Raw genomic sequence first — 19,932 nt, forward strand, 5'->3', positions numbered from 1 at the left:
CACCAGTAATCCTGCCTAGAGGTTTTAAATAAAGATTACCTCCATTTTTCATATAATGTTAATTTTGGGTTTCAGCAAGCAAAATATAAAATTTTGATTTTTTTTTTTTCTCCGTTAATTAAAATTTTGCAATTAGAATGAAGATAATTGACGTCGCTCAGTGCTTTAAAAATGAGACTCCAGTGCACAAAAGGACCTGGAAGTCGCAGATGATTTCTTGCTGAAATTTACAATTTGTAACCTTTAAATGTGTGAACTAATACTGCATAAAATCCAAACCAGCTTTGGGAAACACGTCCACGAATTGCCCGTGAAATCCTGGATATTATTACATAATAAAACAATGTTCTTTACACACCATTTGAAGGAGGAATTCTGGAGCAGGTTTTCACAGACACATGCTGTAAAAAGCCATTTTTTTTTTCCAAAGGAGAGTAATTGCTTGCAACATATTTAGGATTTGATTTTGATAGTCTCATGGGTACACTGATTTTATACCCCAGAGGGTTGTGGAGGCTAGATCACTGGGGATATTTAAAGAGAAAATAGATGCCATTTTCAAAGATCAGGGAATTGAGGTATATGGGGAACTGGCAAGGGAGATAGGCCTGGGGCAGGGCAGCCGTGACTATATTGAATGGTAGGGCAGGCTTAAGGGGCTGAGTAGCCCCTATTTTTGCGTGTTTCAATTGCTGCCATTCCCAGCTAAGGGACTTACATTATGAAGTTTGGAAAACAAAAACAGTAAAACTCACCAGAACAGGCAGCATTCATTGGGTGAATAATGTGGATTTAACACTTGAGATTGAAGACTGTATAGGACAGGTTTGGAGGATATGGAACAAATGTGGGCTGGTGGGGACTATTGTAGCTGGGACATGTTGGCCGGCATGGGCAAGTTGGGTTGAATAGCTGGTTTTCATGCTGTATCACTCTTTGACTATGACTCTATGACTATTCAACAAGGCTGGGAAGTTGCATGGAGTATGGAGCACACTGGATGGGCCAGAAGCAATATCTTTGGCTGAGGCTGGGGTTGCTATGTTGATAGGTTATCGAAAAAGCTATCTAATTAATGGGTTTATGATAGAAGTTAGAAAGAAGGAATATGTATAGTTGTGAAAAGCATAGTTGTAAGAGATACCCAGCAGGTCAGTCTTTGCTAGTGGAGAAAAGGTAGAATGGGTACAGAATATATTCTGGGTGAGAAACTTCATGAGCAGCATGGTGATGCCGCTGGTAAAATGTTAGTTTTGGACCCATCATCTCAGCCTGGAACATTACTTGAGGATTTCCTTGAGATTGGGTCTTGAACCTGAACATTTTAAGCTACTCAGGGTACCTGAAATGCGGTTGTGTGTTCTGAGTGAAAAGACTTCTGATCATGATCAGTTTGGGTCGTCAGGTTATTCTTCCTCTCTACTCTATGAATACTCTCGAATTACTCTAGAATTAAATTCTAGCTTTCTCTTCTAAGGAAAGTAACCCTGTGACATAGTTGTATAATACATAAACAGGCTATTTGGCTTACCATTATGTACCATGCCTATATTGACCCCATTTACTATTTATTTACCTGCCTATTGAAACTTTCTTCATAGCTAAAATTCCCCAATTCTCTAAAAATGAGGGAGGATGATTTTACATGGGTGTGCTTTGGATTTTTTAATACTGTGTCACGGTGTTTGGTCTTCTGTGCTGTAGAAGTGTTTTTACCGAAAGCATTGTATTTAGGTTGAATGGTCTGGGACGCCTCAGCCGGTGCATATCCAACTGAAATGTCTACGGGGCGTAAAGGACAAACTACCTAAAGGATGGTACATCCTCAGAGTTTCCCTGCTCAGTCGGCTTGGAGGTTTTCCTCTGCGCTGGTCTAATTCACAGCATCAGCACTGGGCAGAGGCAACTTCACCAGTCTACCATGATGGCAACTTCTATAATGTCGAACTAAGTTTTAATCAAAGCATTGCTGTGGTAAGTATTATTATCTTAAAGTGTTTACTATTGGAAAACTCTTCCTTGCTAGTGGTATGTTGTAAGTTCAAGAGAGATATCAATAGATTATTGAATATTAAGGGGGTGAATAGATATGATTTAGTGCAGGAAAGTGATGCTGAAATGAAGGATTATCCTGTCATCGGCACAGCACCAGACATCAGTGCTGCCCCATGCACCAGACATCACTGCCCCTGCACCAGACATCAGTGCTGCCCCTGCACCAGATCAGTGCTGCCCCTGCACCAGACATAGTGCTGCCCCTGCACCAGACATCAGTGCTGCCTCTGCACCAGACATCAGTGCTGCCTCTGCACCAGACATCAGTGATGCCCCTGCACCAGACATCAGTGCTGCCTCTGCACCAGACATCAGTGCTGCCTCTGCACCAGACATCAGTGATGCCCCTGCATCAGACATTAGTGCTGCCCCTGCACCAGACATCAGTGCTGCCCCTGCACCAGACATCAGTGATGCCCCTGCATCAGACATTAGTGCTGCCCCTGCACCAGACATCAGTGCTGCCCCTGCACCAGACATCAGTGCTGCCCCTGCACCAGACATCAGTGCTGCCCCTGCACCAGACATTAGTGCTGCCCCTGCACCAGACATCAGTGCTGCCCCTGCATCAGACATCAGTGCTGCCCCTGCATCAGACATCAGTGCTGCCCCTGCACACATCCAGCCACCCAGGTTCATTCCTGATCTTGGGTGCCCTCTGTGTGGATTTTGCACACTTTAACAATATTTCAAGGGGTGCTCTGATGAACTTTCACATCCCAGCGATGTTCAGGTAGATTAATTGGCTGCTGTTAATTTATACTTGAGGTTGAGGTAGAGATGGTGGGAGAATCAATGGGCGGCTGAAATTGGGAGAATAGATTGCTGAGTGCTAAGTGTGGGAGTCTGATTGGTGCAAATGATGCAGTACAGTGGAGCAGCGGTAAAGCTGCTGCCTTATAGCGCCAGCGACCCAGTTAAATCCTGACATGGGTGCTATCTGTACGGAGTCTGCATATTCTGTCACCACGTGGGTTTGTTTTCTCTGGAACTCCGGTTCCTCCCACACTCCAATGACTGTAGTTTGTAGTTCACTTCACTTTGGTAAAATAGTGAATTGTCCCTGGACTGTAGAATACAACTAGTGATCACAGTATGCAGTGATCGCTGCACGGCACAGTCTCTCTGGGCCGAAAGGTCTTTTTCTAGTCTAAAAGTCTAAATACTCTGAGAGCCACCTTGGATTCACTAGGCTAAAAAGCTTCTTTCTATGGATTAATGAAATATGAAAAACATGATTTAATTCAATGGTAGAATTGGAATGTGGGGCAGAATGGTCTACTGCTTCTGTTATTGTGTTTTGCTAACTAGGATGAATTGCTTGCTTGAAGGAACTCAAATTGCATGGCTTCTCTTGGAGTTGAACAAAAGTTGAAGTTGTCCAGAACAAGGGGTCACAGTTTAAGTATAAGGGGGAAATCTTTTAGGACCGAGATGAGAAAAACATTTTTCACACAGAGAGTGATGAATCAGTGGAATTCTCTGCCACAGAAGGTAGTTGAGGCCAGTTCATTGGCTATATTTAAGAGGGAGTTAGATGTGCCCCTTGTGGCTAAAGGGATCAGAAGGTATGGAGAGAAGGCAGGTACGGGATACTGAGTTGGATGATCAGTCATGATCATATTGAAAGGCGGTGCAGGCTCGAAGGGCCGAATGGCCTACTCCTGCACCTATTTTTTATGTTTCTATGTTTATAACTTACTTGTGTTTCTATTAGCACTTAACTTGGATTTTGGCAATGGAGCAATTGGGACTGCACACTCCTTAACCTCAGTGTAGAAGTCTGGCTGAGTCTTAGGCCATATTGATGGGGTAAGCTGTCCATTGCAATGAGTTGAACACTGGTGAAGAAGAATAGACCAAGCCAATAAAGCTCTGCAGAAGCATATTGGTATTTACCTAGTTCCATAAAAATGAATTAAACCCCAGTCAATAATAGTACATGCACCATTAAATCATAAAACCGTGTTTAATGCTGCCTCTGAGATCACGTTTCAGGGAATGATTTTTGACCTGACTATGTGGAGGGGGATGAGAGTGTCTGCACAAGCTCTCGACTTTCTCACAATCTACACGTTAATGGTGGAAAGATTAAACAAAGCGATCAAATGGGGAAAAAAAATGCAAATCGCTAGAACTGATGATCCAAAGTATATTTTGCATTTTCTGTATAAATTATTTGGGAATGCAACAACTCATTGCATTAATTGGCACGTACTATAGCACCTACATTAATGTTTGCTTGTAATCCACAGATTATTGGAAATAGAGTGTCTACTGTTTTACTTATAGGGCGTTGACACAACTGACAAGGTCAGCATTTGTGGCTCATCCCTAATTAATTTTGAACTAAGTGACATGCTAGGTCATTTCAATGAGCATTAAATTCAACGACATTGTCGTGGCCTAGCGTCAGGTAGCATGTGTTTTTAATGTTTTGCATCTTCTGCCCATTGTGAGGGGGAGCAACTGAGGTGAAAATGTTCCATGATTGTGTTGACTACATTCTCCAGTGTAGATTAGTTGATGAGTGGGGAGGCTTGGTTGTGTGACGGACAGGGCTACATCCACAACTCCCTGCAATGCCGCAATTCACCTGGAGTTTTTTTTTCCACCTTAGACAAAGTTAGATAAAGATGGGAAACATAGATACATAGAAACATAGAAAATAGGTGCAGGAGGAGGCCATTCGGCCCTTCGAGCCAGCACCGCCAATCATTGTGATCATGGCTGATCGCCCCCTATCAATAACCCGTGCCTGCCTTCTTCCCATATCCCTTGACTGCACTAGCCCCCTAGAGCTCTATCTAACTCTCTCTTAAATCCATCCAGTGATTTGGCCTCCACTGCCCTCTGTGGCAGGGAATTCCATAAATTCACATCTTGCTGAGTGAAAAGGTTTTTTCTCACCTCAGTCTTAAATGACCTCCCCTTTATTCTGAGACTGTGGCCCCTGGTTCTGGACTCGCCCAACATTGGGAACATTTTTTCAGCATCTAGCTTGTCCAGTCCTTTTATAATTTTATATGTTTCTATAAGATAACCCCTCATCCTTCTGAACTCCAGTGAATACAAGCCTAGTCTTTTCAATCTTTCCTCATGAGACAGTCCCGCCATCCCAGGGATCAATCTCGTCAATCTATCAATCAATAAATGAATGTGTCATGAAATGCATTGTATACACGAGAAGAAGATTCTGTCATCTTGAGTAAAAAGTAGTGCAGATAGATGGGACTAGGTGAGAGTAAGTGTTCAGCACGGACTAGAAGGGCCGAGATGGCCTGTTTCCGTGCTGTAATTGTTATATGGTTATATAGTGTTGGAGAAACTCAGCAGCTCAGGCAGTATGGTGTGTACGGAAATTAATAGATGATGTTTCAGGTTGAGACCCTTCTTCAGACTTAAGAAGGGTCCCAACTTGAAACATTGTCTGCTAATCTCCCTCCACTGATGATGCCTGACCCGCTGAGTTCCACCAGCATTTTGATTTTTGAGGAAATGGCATTAGTTGGAAGCAGTGATCTACCAAATCAATATTTAAAAAAATACTGGAATATTCCAGTATAAACCATATAAAACATGCATGGAATTGTACAAAATATTTATTCTGAAATTAGTTCAGCCTCACCGGGAATTGTGAATTTAACTGCTTATTCTAAATTTTATGCAATTGTGTATCTTGAATTAATTTTATATGCATTACAGATTATTAGTTTATCCATTTGAGCAGGGGTGAGATATATCCAATTACATTTTTAAGCTACTGCCATGGTGTACAATGTTAGTCACTGAGCACGTACTCTCAGGTTTGTCACTTTCAATGTATTGTTATTCCACAGAAGCAGACAGTGCCCGCCATAATGTTTGGGACAAAGACCCATCATTTATTTATTTGCCTCTGTGCTACACAATTTGAGATTTGTAAGAGAAAAAAAAAATCACATGTGGTTAATGTGCACTTTGTCAAATATTAATAAAGGCCATTTTTATACATTTTGGTTTCACCATGTAGAAATTACAGCAGGGTTTATACATAACCCCCCATTGAGATCATTGTCTTGCTGTAGAATGAACCGCCGGCCAATGAGTTTTGAGGCGTTTGTTTGAACGAGCAGATAGGATGTGTCTATACACTTCGGTATTCATTATGCTACTACCATCAGCAATTGTATCATCAATGAAGATAAGTAAGCCAGTACCTTCAGCAGCCATACACGCCCAGGCCATTACACTCCCACCACCACGATTCACAGTTGAGTTGGATCTTGGCCAGCTCCTTCTCTCCTCCATACTTGTTGGAGGATGTTGTGTGGATGTGGAGGCTTGCTGGGGGGTGAAAGGTGAAACGTGGGGAACTCTATCCCTGTTCTCTCTGGGGGGAGGGGTAGCGAGAACAGAGCAATTGGACGCGGAGGAGACATGGGTGAGGTATCTATCTATGATAGCTTTGGGTTTATTAAACAAAGAGGACATCTCAAATATCTGAATGCAAAAACCCTTCTTGGGAGCAGATGTGGCAGAGACGGAATCGGGAGTAGGGATAGCGTCATTGCAAGAAACAGGTGGGAAGAAATGTATTTCAGATGACTGGGAGTTGGTCGGTTGGTAGTAGATATCAGTTGATAGTTGCTATAGGAAGGATCTGCAAATGCTGCTTTAATCTGAAGATAGACACAAAATACTCGAGTAACTCAGCGGGTCAGACAGCATCTCTGGAGAAAAGGAATAGGTGACGTTTCGGGTCGCGACCCTTCTTCAGGCTGGTGAAGGGTCTCGACCCGAAACACCACCTATTCCTTTTCTCCAGAGACGCTGTCTGAACCGCTGAGTTACTCCAGCTTTTTGTGTCCATCTTCAGTCGATAGTTTGTCCCCTGTGATGGATGCAGAGCGATTAAGAAAGGGGAGAGCGGTGTCAGAGATAGTCGAGGTGAATTTGAGGGCAGGGTGGAAGTTAGTGCTGAAATCAATTAATTCTGCATGGGTGCATGAGGCAGCTCTTGGTGCAGTCATCGATGTAGTGGAGAAAGAGTTGGGGCATGGTGCCAGTGTGGATCTGGTACAAGGACAATTTGTGTAATTGACATAAAGTGAGAGGAGATGAAAGAGAAGTTGTTGAGGTTGAGGATATGATCTGCCAGGTGGAGGAGAGTGCAAGTAGAGGGAAATTGATTGGGTCTTTGTTCAAGGATGAACTGGAGAGCCTTCCTGGTGGAGGGTAGAGGTGTAAAGGGATTGGATGTCCATGGTAAAGATGAGGCAATGGGGGTGTAGAAATTGAAAGTTATTGGAGAGTTAAAGGATCTGTGATGTAGGTGGGAAGGGACTGGGCAAGGGGGTTAGGATGGAATCAAGGTATGCGGAGTTACGTTCAGTGAGGCATGAGCAGGCAGAAATAATGGGTCTACTTAGGCAGATCTGTTTTTGGATTTGAGGAGATTGAAGCAGGCCTAATGGGACTAGAAAAAAATACGGTTGGAAGCTGTGGAGGGGGGATCGCTGGAGATGATGAGATGAGAAACAGTCTGGGAGGTGATGGCCTGATGTTTATTTGTGAGGTCATGGTCAAGTGGTAGGTATGAGGAGGTTCTGAGAGCTGGTGAGTGGCCTCGGCACAGTAGAGGTAGGAAAATACCAGAACAATATGAAACAAAAACAGAAAAAGCCAAAATCACTCGGGTCACTCACGGCAGGTCAGACAAGGTATCAATAGGGAGAGAAAGATTGTCAATGCTTTGGGGCATTGTACCTTCACCAGAATGATGACGAATGGTGTTTTTAGTGAAAGGTTATTGACTGGAAGAGTTGACAGAATCAACGTATCTGATTGTAGTTTCTTTTAAATATTTTTGTTTTGAATTTCCAGCATTTAGTATGATTTTAGTCCACTATCCTGTTATTGTGGCCATTATTCAACTCTCACTCACTGTTAGTAAAACCTTTATTGTACGCAGTTTGTGGGAATGTGCCGCATACAATGATGGCTAAATAATTTGCTTTAGTTGTGTCACAGTGTCATTATGTCATTACACGGACATGTCACAATGTAGTTCGTTGCATATTCAGGTCTTGAACCTACGTAGAATTTTGAAATGTCTTGAAAGGGACGTGGAAGATTATAAATGTACAAGGGATTTTTATCATGCTTAAATATTCTGCTTCCATCTTTTCAGTCATTTATTTCTTAGCTGCCAACCATGGGTAATTGGGTAGCATTCCTTTGAGAGTCCGAACATTGTGGGCGCAAATCCCACTTCAGAGAACTGAGCATAAAATGTGGTTTAATACTATAATGCAGTGCTGAGCGAATGCTGGTTTTCCATGCTCTCTCTGAGATGAAGACGCACGAAACTGCTGTTGCTGGAAGCCTGGGCAGAAAATAAACTGCTCGAGGAACTCAGTGGGTCAGGCAGTGTCTGTGAAGGGAAAGGAACAGATGATGTTTTGGGTGATGGACTGGAGTAGAGAGGAGCTATCTTTACTATATCTCCCTTTTCACTACAAAGTTGCTGTTGTTCCCTATCTATTCAGGTTCTGTTGATGTAAAAGATGATATCACACAAATGAAAAGAGGAGCTGGAGAATTCAGTCCAGTGTCTCAAGCAGTCCCTTAACCAGCATTTCTGAAAATAGTTTCAACATAATTACTCCCATGTTTCTATATATGTGTAATTTCAAGATATGTGGAACAGAAATGGAAGTCCCCAAAGTATTGGCAGATGTTCAGCAGCAATTGTTGCCTGTGGTTTACCATTGCCCCTAATAGATCTGGCAACAGGAAGCTGAATGGAGGATGTCAAACTTTTGTTTTTAATTTTAATTTTCTTATTTGTATTTATTTGTATCTTTATCAGTATTTTAAAGTATTTGTTTTATTGTTTTCCTTTTAAAGCATATTATTGCATACTTTAATAATCTTTATAACAAGTTTGGAATGTCTTTGATTGCTTCCGAATGTCGGAATCATTCATAGTTTTTTTGCCAGCCTTCTTGGCCGGCAGAGCTGGGGCTTGTGACTGGGCTGCATGTAAAAAAATATTTCTCAGCTGTTTTGTGGGCAGGGCTTGCTCGGCTTGTTTCCATCGAAGAAAGAAATAAGGTATATTCAAAGTTAGTCAAGAGGGAGGCTGACTAAAACTCTCTCATTAAAATGATGTGAGGGATAGACAGAGTTGGCGTGGAAAAGCTTTTCCCATTGAGAGTAGGGAAGATTCAAACAAGAGGACATGACTTCAAAATTAAGGGACAGAAGTTTAGGGGTAACATGAGGGGGAACTTCTTTACTCAGAGAGTGGTAGTGGTGTGGAATGAGCTTCCAGTGGAAGTGGTGGAGGCAGGTTCATTGGTATCATTTAAAAATAAATTGGATAGGCATATGGATGAGAAGGGAATGGAGGGTTATGGTATGAGTGCAGGCAGGTGGGACTAAAGGGGAAAAAACATTTGTTTGGCACGGACTTGTAGGGCCGAGATGGCCTGTTTCCGTGCTGTAATTGTTATATGGTTATATGGTTATATGACAGTGAGAATATGTGGCTTGTCACCAACTGTAAGAACTAAGCAGCCGTGCTTTATCATATTCAGTAGGTGGTTGCAAATAATATGCACCAGGATTAGAGGACTTTATGGGGAAAGATTGGATAGGTTGGGCTTTTTTCCCTGGAGTGAAAGAGGCTAAGGATGACCTGATAGAGGAATATAAAATCATAAGAGCCATTACCTAGGGTAGATAAAACAAAGCATAGGTTTAGGTAAGGACTTGTAAAAGGGTTTTTTTTTTTGGGGGGGGGTCACGCAAAAAGTGGTTGAAATCTGGAACTTGTTACCAGAGGAGGAGATGGAATCAGATACAATAACTATGTAAAGGGATATTCGGACAGCATCTGAATAGAAAAGTTATAGATATGGATTTTATGGTCCTATCCATTCATTTTCCCATACGTCATGGGTTTTTAATCCATAACCTCTCACAGTGGTGCATGGGAAGTGTTGCTGCCTTACAGCATCAGAGACCTGGGTTTGATCCTGACTAGAGGTGCTGTCTGTATGGAGTTTGTACATTATCCCTGTGACTGGGTGGGTTTTCTCCATGTGCTTTGTTTTCCTCTCAAACTCCAAAGACATACAGGTGTCTAGGTTAATTGACTTCTGCAAATTGTAAATTGTCCCTAGTGTGTAGGATGGTGCTAGTGTATGGGGTGATCACTGGTCAGCATGGACTCGGTGGCTCGAAGGGCTTATTTCTATACTGTATCTCTAAAGTGTCCAATATTCCAGGACTTTTGCAGATATCTTCAATCCTGCTATCTTTCCCAGTGTACCCACAAAAAACAGAAACTTTTCAGTGCCACTGATCCTAGACCTTTAAATCCTGGTGAGCCCAAAAATGCCATCAGAAAATACCATGCCTGCGACGTGAATAAATCAATATTCACGATAACACAATTTGACATAATACCTCTTCTCACAGAATATTGACTTACCGTGAGCAGTGCCATAAGATATTTGCAATTATACAAAATCATGTCGTTTTCATAAGAATATTTAAATGTGCACTGAAATATTTATGTGAGAATGACGTTTCTTTCTGCCCTTTGGGATACTTAAACGCTTCAATCACTTTTGGTTTGTCTCTGGGTTATTTGCCACTTCCACTACCTGCTGTCTTTTCTGATGGATTGATTAAATTTGCATGCAAAGTTTTTCTTCTTCACTGTGTATGTCTACTTTCCGTTAGTTCTGAAATTTCAACCTGCAGCTGTTCAGTCTGCAGTGAGTACACTCCAGAACCAAGGTTACACAAACATCAGTCGTTCAGCTGCTACATGCAGGTAATGCTTGTGTTTGCCTACATTCAAAGGTGGTGCTCCAAAGCATTGCCGCTGCTTTCAGTGAAACATAAGAGAAAGCAGGCCTTACATACAACGTCTGCAAAGAGAAAGATTCTCTACTAACTCATCTCAGTTGCACCAACCTTTTCCAAAAATGAAGTTTCACAGTAAAACTCTAGAAAATGTTGACAGCGTCCCATATCTGGCCAGCCACCACTTAATAGAAGAATATCATATCCTGAGTTTAGTTTGAGTTTAATTTATTGTCATATGTACCGGGGTACAGTGCAAAGCTTTTGAGTGCTAACTAGTCAGTTGAAAAACAATGCATGATTACAATCGAGCCATCCACAGTGTACAGAAACATGATATCGTGAGTAATATTTAGTGCAAGATAAAGATAGTAACGTCCGATCAAAAATAGTCCGAGGGTCTCCAATGAGGTAGATAGTAGTTCAGGACTGCTCTCTCATTGTTGGTAGGATGGTTCAGTTGCCTCATAACAGCTGGGAAAAAACTGTCCCTGAATCTGGAGGTGTGCGTTTTCACACTACTATACCTTTTCCCCTTTCCCCAATGGGAGAGTGGAGGAGAAGAAGAAGTGACCAGAATGCGACTCGTCCTTGATTATGCTGGTGGCCTAACCGAGGTAGCATGTGGTGTAAATGGAGTGTGATGGTCTGGGTTGCATCCCCAATTCTCTGCAATTTCATGCGGTCTTGGATGGAGCTGTTCCCAAAACATGCTGTAGTGCATCCTGATACAATGCTTTCTACGGTGCATATGTAGAAGTTGGTGAGAGTTGTTGGGAACATGCCAAACTTTCTAAGCCTTCTAAATGAAGTAGAGTCGTTGGTGTGCCTTCTTGTCCATTGCTTCAATATGGGTGGTCCAGGAAAGGTTATTGACGATATTTACTCCTAGGGATTGAACGCTTTCAACCATCTCGACTTCGGCGCCGTCAATGCAAACTGGCTATGCGTACCGCTTCACTTTAATTAAATTGATCACTATCTCCTTTGTCTTGCTGAAATTGAGAGAAAGGTCGATGTTTCGACAACAGATGACAAGGCTCTCAATCTCCTTCCTGTACTCTGTCTTGTGTTGCCTTTAATGTGCCAGCATTGTGATCGATAGGGCTGCCGCCTCACAGCACCAGAGACCAGGTTCAGTCCTCATATTGGGTGTTGTTCAGATGGAGTTTTCATGTTCTCCCTGTGGCAATGTGGGTCTACTCTGCGTGCTCTGGTTTCCTCCAACACTCCAAAGACATTTAGGTTGCTGGGTTAATTGGCAACTGTAAATTGACCCCAGTGAGTACATGAATGGTAGAATCTGGAGGAAAATGGGGAGAATAAAAAAAGCATTTGTGTAAAGGTTTAAGAAGGAACTGCAGATGCTGGAAAATCGAAGGCAGACAAAAGTGCTGGAGAAACTCAGCGGGTGAGGCAGCATCCATGGAGCGAAGGAAATAGGCAACGTTTCCGGCCGAAACACATATTCAGACTGGAGTTTGAAGGGTTTTGGCTCGAAACGTTGCCTATTTCCTTCGCTCCATAGATGCTGCCATCCCGCTGAGTTTCTCCAGCACTTTTGTCTACCTTTGTGTAAAGGTGATTGGATGATTAGAGTAGAATCAATGGGATGAAGGATCAGTTTCTGCGCTGTATCTTTCTATGATTTAATGACCTGGCACAAAACTTACGGTCAACCAGGCAGAAGTAACATTTGTGTTTAAGAACGAACTGCAGATGCTGGAGAATCGAAGGTACACAAAAAAGCTGGAGAAACTCAGCGGGTGCAGCAGCATCGATGGAGCGAAGGAAATAGGCAACGTTTCGGGCCGAAACCCTTCTTCAGACTGATCGGGGGCGGGGGTGGGCGGGGGGGACAAGAAAGGAAAAAGGAGGAGGAGCCCGAAGGCTGGGGGATGGGAGGAGACAGCACGGGGACTGAGAAGTAACATTTGTTCTCTTATATGCTTTTGAGACCCTATCTACCTACAGCAGTCAATTCAAAGAACTGAAAAGAACATTACACACAAAGTACAAATACTCTAAATTCACTGGAAGGGGAAGGGAAACAGTCAGTGAGTTGTCACAAGCCAACAGCCCCCGTGTTGAGGCCCTATTTACAACCATTCAGCTCAGTGAACCAGGCTGCCTCATTCATGCACACTGTACCACACTTCTGCAACGCCAATCTGTTCTTAGCTCATCACAAGAAATGATCCCCAGGAAGAAAGAAAAAAATAATTGAAATAAAAAAGAATTTCTTTAGCTAGATGGTGTTGAATCTATGGAATTTGTTGCAACAGATAGCTGTGGAGGCCAAGATATTGAGTATTTTTAAAGTGGAGATTGATAGGTTCTTGAATAGCAAGGGCATTGTAGGTTACCGGGAGAAGGCAGGAGAATGGGTTGAGAGGGTAAAGTAGATCAGGAATGATTGAATGGTGGAGTAGACTCATAGAAACATAGAAAATAGGTGCAGGATGAGGTCATTCAGCCCTTCGAGCCAGCACCGCCATTCATTGTGATCATGGCTGATCGTCTCCTATCAATAATCCGTGCCTACCTTCTCCCCATCTCCCTTGACTCCACTAGCTCCTAGAGCTCTATCTAACTCTCTTAAATCCATCCAGTGACTTGGCCTCCACTGTCCTCTGTGGCAGGGAATTCCATAAATTCACAACTCTCTGGATGAAAACGTTTTTTCTCACCTCAGTCTTAAATGACCTCCCCTTTATTCTAAGACTGTGGCCCCTGGTTCTGGACTCGCCCAACATTGGAAACATTTTTCCTGCATCAAGCTTGTCCAGCCCTTTTATAATTTTATATAACCATATAACCATATAACAATTACAGCACGGAAACAGGCCATCTCGACCCTTCTAGTCCATGCCGAACACGTATTCTCCCCTAGTCCCATATACCTGCGTTCAGACCATAACCCTCCATTCCTTTCTCGTCCATATAACTATCCAATTTATTTTTTAATTATAAAAACGAACCTGCCTCCACCACCTTCACTGGAAGCTCATTCCACACAGCCACCACTCTCTGAGTAAAGAAGTTCCCCCTCATGTTACCCCTAAACTTCTGTCCCTTAATTCTCAAGTCATGCCCTCTTGTTTGAATCTTCCCTACTCTCAGTGGGAACAGCTTATCCACGTCAACTCTGTCTATCCCTCTCATCATTTTAAAGACCTCTATCAAGTCCCCCCTTAACCTTCTGCGCTCCAAAGAATAAAGCCCTAACTTGTTCAACCTTTCTCTGTAACTTAGGCAACCCAGGCAACATTCTAGTAAATCTCCTCTGTACTCTCTCTATTTTGTTGACATCCTTCCTATAATTAGGCAACCAAAATTGTACACCATACTCCAGAATTGGCCTCACCAATGCCTTGTACAATTTTAACATTACATCCCAACTTCTATACTCAATGCTCTGATTTATAAAGGCCAGCACACCAAAAGCTTTCTTTACCACCCTATCTACATGAGATTCCACTTTCAGGGAACTGTGCACAGTTATTCCCAGATCCCTCTGTTCACCTACATTCTTCAATTCCCTACCATTTACCATGTACGTCCTATTTTGATTTGTCCTGCCAAGATGTAGCACCTCACACTTATCAGCATTAAACTCCATCTGCCATCTTTCAGCCCATTTTTCCAACTGGCATAAATGTCTCTGTAGACTTTGTAAATCTACCTCATTATCCACAACCCCACCTATCTTAGTATCATCTGCATACTTACTAATCCAATTTACCACACCATCATCCAGATCATTGATGTACATGACAAACAACAGTGAACCCAACACAGATCCCTGTGGCACCCCACTAGTCACTGGCCTCCAACCTGACAAACAGCCATCCACCGTTACTCTCTGGCATCTCCCATTCAGCACCTGTTGAATCCATCTTGCTACTCCACCATTAATACCCAACAATTGAACCTTCTTAACCAACCTTCCATGAGGAACCTTGTTTCTATGAGATATCCCCTCATCCTTCTAAACTCCAGTGAATACAAGCCTAGTCTTTTCAATCTTTCTTCATATGACAGTCCTGCCATCCAATGGGCTTAATGACCTAATTCTGCTCCTATGTCTTATGGTCTTAAAAACATTGAGAATATCCTCAAAGCCTTCTTGATGAAATACAACATTCAATTGTCTGCTTTGAACCTTTAGCACATAACCTCTTGAAGTGGAGAAGGAGCATTTGGAATGATATTGAAGACCTTGAATTCATGCATTAGGAGAGTAATCTCCGAAAGGAATGGAGCAGCTCTCAAACTACCCACCAGTTCACCACCCCAGCAAGCTTCATCCCCATCTGATGAAGAGCCTGCAGTTCCCACATTGGCCTCACTGACACTTTAAAACTCAATAAACAAGGGTAGAAACAAGTCTTTCTCAATCCTTCGTGAATGTCTAAGATGTGAGGAAACATGTCAACCGTAGAACATTTTACAGGTGAGAAATCGCAGCATAGTTGGTGAAACAATGGATTTAGGGAAGAAGTGTGAAGATAAATTGGCTAAATGACACTTAAGAACAATGTGTAGAGAGAATTAGAGGCTACATAATGAAATCTCCAATAGGTTTTGATGATAATACATGTGGAATCTATAACTTCAGAGAGATACAGAGCATTGTTTGATTGCGAGGATTAAATACAACATGCAATAAGTTGTGCACACTTTGTTTTGTTTCAAAACCCCATTCTGAATTATGGTAGACTCCAGGCAAATTGAGTGTTTAGTGCAAGCAACTGTGGGCAAAGTTGGAAAGAGGGGTATTGAGGCCCAGGTCTTCAAGGTTGGTGATGTTTGAAAGAGATAATGGTGTTGAATGCAGAACTGCAGTCAGTGAACAGTAGCTCGACGTATGTGTTCTTGTTCTCCATATGGTCCAGATCAGACTAGTGAAATAGCATCTGCTATTGACCTGATGTGGCAGTGGTCAAATTGAAGCTGACCCAGGTCATTTCTGAAGCAGGAATTGATTTGTGTCACAATCATTCTTTTGAAGCAGTCCATTGCAGTAGGCATAAGTACTACTGGATTGTATGTAGGTCACGGATAGATGCATAGGAACAATAACATCTTACGGGAGGCATATTTGCAGTACTTAAAATTGCAGGGTGCTAGAAATAATGTTTGTACTGGCGAAAGAGTTGGTATTTCAAAAACATAGATTTATGATATTTAAAATAGATTTGGAGGAGACTTAAGAAGACAATATGATATGGAATGCAATCCTGGACAGTGTAGATTCAGATTCAGATTCAATTTAATTGTCATTGTCAGTGTACAGTACAGAGACAACGAAATGCATTTAGCATCTCCCTTGAAGAGCGACATAGCAAACGATTTGAATAAATAATAATAAGTGTCCGGGGGGGGTGGTGATTGGCAGTCACCGAGGTACGTTCTTGAGTAGAGTGACAGCCGCCGGAAAGAAGCTGTTCCTCGACCTGCTGGTTCGGCAACGGAGAGACCTGTAGCGCCTCCCGGATGGTAGGAGGGTAAACAGTCCATGGTTGGGGTGAGAGCAGTCCTTGGCGATGCTGAGCGCCCTCCGCAGACAGCGCTTGCTTTGGTGATGCGTTGGGCAATTTTCACCACCCTCTGCAATGCCTTCCGGTCGGAGACAGAGCAGTTGCCATACCATACTGTGATGCAGTTGGTAAGGATGCTCTCGATGGTGCAGCGGTAGAAGTTCACCAGGATCTGAGGAGACAGATGGACCTTGTTCAGTCTCCTCAGGAAGAAGAGACGCTGATGAGCCTTCTTGATCAGAGTAGAGGTATTGTGGGTCCAAGAGAGGTCATCGGAGATGTTGACTCCCAGGAACCTGAAGTTAGAAACACGTTCCACCTCCATCCCGTTAATGTGGATGGGGGTGTGCGTGCCGCCTCTGGACTTCCTGAAGTCTACAATGAGCTCCTTGGTCTTCTTGGAGTTAAGGGCCAGGTTGTTGTCAGCGCACCATGCTGCTAAGTGCTGGACCTCCTCCCTGTAGGCCAGCTCATCGTTGTTGCTGATGAGGCCAATCACCGTTGTATCATCTACATACTTGATGATGGTGTTAGTACCATGTACAGGTGTGCAGTCATAGGTGAAGAGGGAGTAGAGGAGGGGGCTCAGCACACAGCCCTGAGGAACGCCGGTGTTCAGGGTGAGGGTTGAAGAGGTGTGCTTGTCTAACCTCACAGACTGGGGTCTGTTGGTTAGAAAGTCCAGTATCCAGTTGCAGAGGGAGGGGTCGATGCCCAGGTTACCGAGTTTGGTGATCAGTTTTGATGAATAATGGTGTTGAATGCTGAGCTGTAATCGATGAACAGCATTCTTACGTAAGTGTCTCTGTTGTCGAGGTGGGAGAGGGCGGAGTGAAGTGCCGTTGAGATGGCATCCTCCGTACTCCTGTTCTTGCGGTAGGCAAACTGATAGGGATCCAGTGTGGGGGGTAGACAGCTTTTGAGGTGTGCCAGGACCAGCCTCTCGAAGCACTTGGTGATGATGGGGGTAAGTGCAACTGGGCGGAAGTCGTTGAGGCTTGCCGCAGTGGAGTGTTTTGGCACTGGCACGATGGAGGTGGCTTTAAGGCAAGTGGGGACAACTGCTTGGGCAAGTGACAGGTTGAAGATGTCAGTCCAGACGTCTGTCAGCTGCGCAGCACAGGCCCTGAGCACGCGCCCGGGGATGCCGTCAGGGCCAGCAGCCTTACGTGCATTAGTCCTACTCAGTGCCACGTACACGTCGTAGGGGGTGAGTGTGAGGGGTTGGTGATCGGCAGGTAGCACAGCCTTGATGGCTGTCTCTAGATTGTCCCTGTCGAAGCGGCCATAGAAGTGATTCAGCTCCTCAAGGAAGGAGGCGTCGCTGGATGTGGGGGTGGTGTTGGTGGGTCTGTAGTCCATGATGGCCTGGATGCCTTGCCACATGCGTCGGGGGTCGGAGTTGTTGTTGAAGGCCTTCCTGATGCCTCTCTTCAGGTTAGCCCTGGATGAACTGTAGGCTCGAGCATCGCCTGACCTGAAAGCGGTGTCCCGTGCTTTCAGCAGTAGCCTGACCTCGCTGTTCATCCATGGCTTCTGATTCGGGTATATGGTCACCTGTTTGAGGGAGGTGACACTATTGATGGTGGAGTTTATAAAGTCCAGAACAGAGGATGTGTAGGAGTCAATGTCCGTGTGAGAGTCAAGGGTGGCCTGGGCTGCAAACGCCTTCCAGTCAGTGTTTCCAAAACACTGCTGAAGTGTGAAGTCCGCTTCCTCTGACCAGACTTTAACTGTCCTCACAGTTGGTTTAACCCGTCTGACGAGTGGGGAGTACTTAGGGAGCAGGAACAATGAGACGTGATCAGACTGACCAAGGTGGGGGAGGGGGATGGCTTTGTAAGCTTCAGCCATGTTGGTGTAGACTTTGTCCAGTGTCTTGTCTACTCTAGTGGGGAAGGATACATGTTGGTGGAATTTGGTAGCAGAAGCAGATTTAACTATACAATTCGGAAAAGTGGGAAGAATTTATAGACTGCTGAGGAAATTCTAATGTTGGGCTAACACAGACATGATGGGTGCAGTGCTTTCCTCAGTGCTTTACAATTTGTCAATTTTAGATAAGACACATTGTCAGGTGATGAGTTCAGGATGAATGAAGGGTTTGCGTCCATTCCAATAAAACACAGTAATGTGGATTAAACTCCATAACCTTGTGAGATTTTACTGTCTGTTCCAAAAGAGGAATTTGTTTCTTCCGTGCTAACCATCACATATGTTTTGTTAAGTTTCTGATAAGGACCCAGTGTGCATGCTGAAGTAATTCAGCAAGATTTTAATTAAACCCAGGCATTTTAATTGTTTTAACCACATCCTGAAAACAAGCTCTGGAGTAATACTACTAATGCAATCAAACATGGAACACTTAATTAATTCAGTCTTGCAACTATGTTTGAAATTTGTCAGATTAAATGATTTCCCTGTCACATTGATAATCCAGCTTTAATGAATTTGTACTGTTTGCCAGAGAACCGAATAAATAGAATAATTTGTTTTTAAAAACAAATGATTTAAAGCAGCTCTTGCATTGTGTCCCTCATTGATCAATAATTTTCACTTTTTGCTTGTTGTTTCCTGAATTTAGCTTTTTGCCCTGTTGGTACAAGTCCTCCCCAAGTTACCACGGGGGTTCTGTTCCCATGAACCCAAATAGTTCATAAGCCAGGTATACATACAGCTGTGAACAGCAGAGAATGTTTTCAGCTCCGCAGGCACTGGTCTGCCAAACGCTCATCCATATGCATGCGATGTCAGCTGCTCATAACCTGGATAGTTGTAAAATTTACCTCTGCAGTTTTGTGATAAAACAGAGTTTTTGCTTTCGCACATTTTCTTTTCCTGCCATTGCAACAATGCTTGATATTGAAAGCAAATGAAGGTGTATACCGGAGATCTCTTCATTTGCACAAAAGAGGTACCTTTCAAGATGTCCCAAAGAACAATAAGGAACATGAAGTGAGTCATGACTTCATCCACTTCACCACTAACTTCCATCCGGCACTCAAATACACCTGGACCATTTCCGACACTTCCCTACCATTCCTTGACCTCACTATCTCCATTGCAGGTGATAGACTTCTAACCGACATACACTATAAACCCACTGACTCCCATGGCTATCTGGACTACACTTCTTCCCACCCTGCTTCCTGTAAGGACTCCATCCCCTACTCCCAATTCCTCCGTCTACGCCGCATCTGCTCCACGGATGAGGCGTTCCACACCAGGACATCTGAAATGTCCTCACTATTCAGGGAACGGGGGTTCCCCTCCTCCACCATAAATGAGGCTCGCACCAGGGTCTCTTCCATACCCCACAACACTGCTCTCTCTCCCCATCCCCGCACTCGCAACAAGGGCCGAGTCCCCCTAGTCCTCACCTTTCACCCCACCAGCCGTCACATACAAAAAGTAATCCTCCGTCAGTTTCGCCACCTCCAACGTGACCCCACTACTCGCCACATCTTCCCAT

The 19,932-nt window shown here is 43.6% G+C and overlaps 1 protein-coding gene across 10 annotated transcripts in view; it reads left to right on the forward strand.

Annotated features, from left to right (window-relative positions):
- ofcc1 (orofacial cleft 1 candidate 1) overlaps window positions 1-19,932 on the forward strand; it is a 342,172-nt gene that overhangs the window by 109,631 nt on the left and 212,609 nt on the right. For 9 of the 10 annotated variants that reach the window (XM_055634782.1, XM_055634784.1, XM_055634781.1 and 6 more), the window contains one exon: window positions 1,735-1,974. The exons of the other annotated variant lie outside the window; for it this stretch is intronic. In XM_055634782.1, coding sequence (XP_055490757.1) covers window positions 1,735-1,974 — 240 coding nt within the window. The remainder of the gene's footprint in view (window positions 1-1,734; window positions 1,975-19,932) is intronic. 10 annotated transcript variants of the gene reach the window in all.

The sequence above is a fragment of the Leucoraja erinacea genome, chromosome 4 (genome assembly GCF_028641065.1).
Source record: "Leucoraja erinacea ecotype New England chromosome 4, Leri_hhj_1, whole genome shotgun sequence".
Taxonomy (NCBI): Eukaryota; Metazoa; Chordata; class Chondrichthyes; order Rajiformes; family Rajidae; genus Leucoraja; species Leucoraja erinaceus.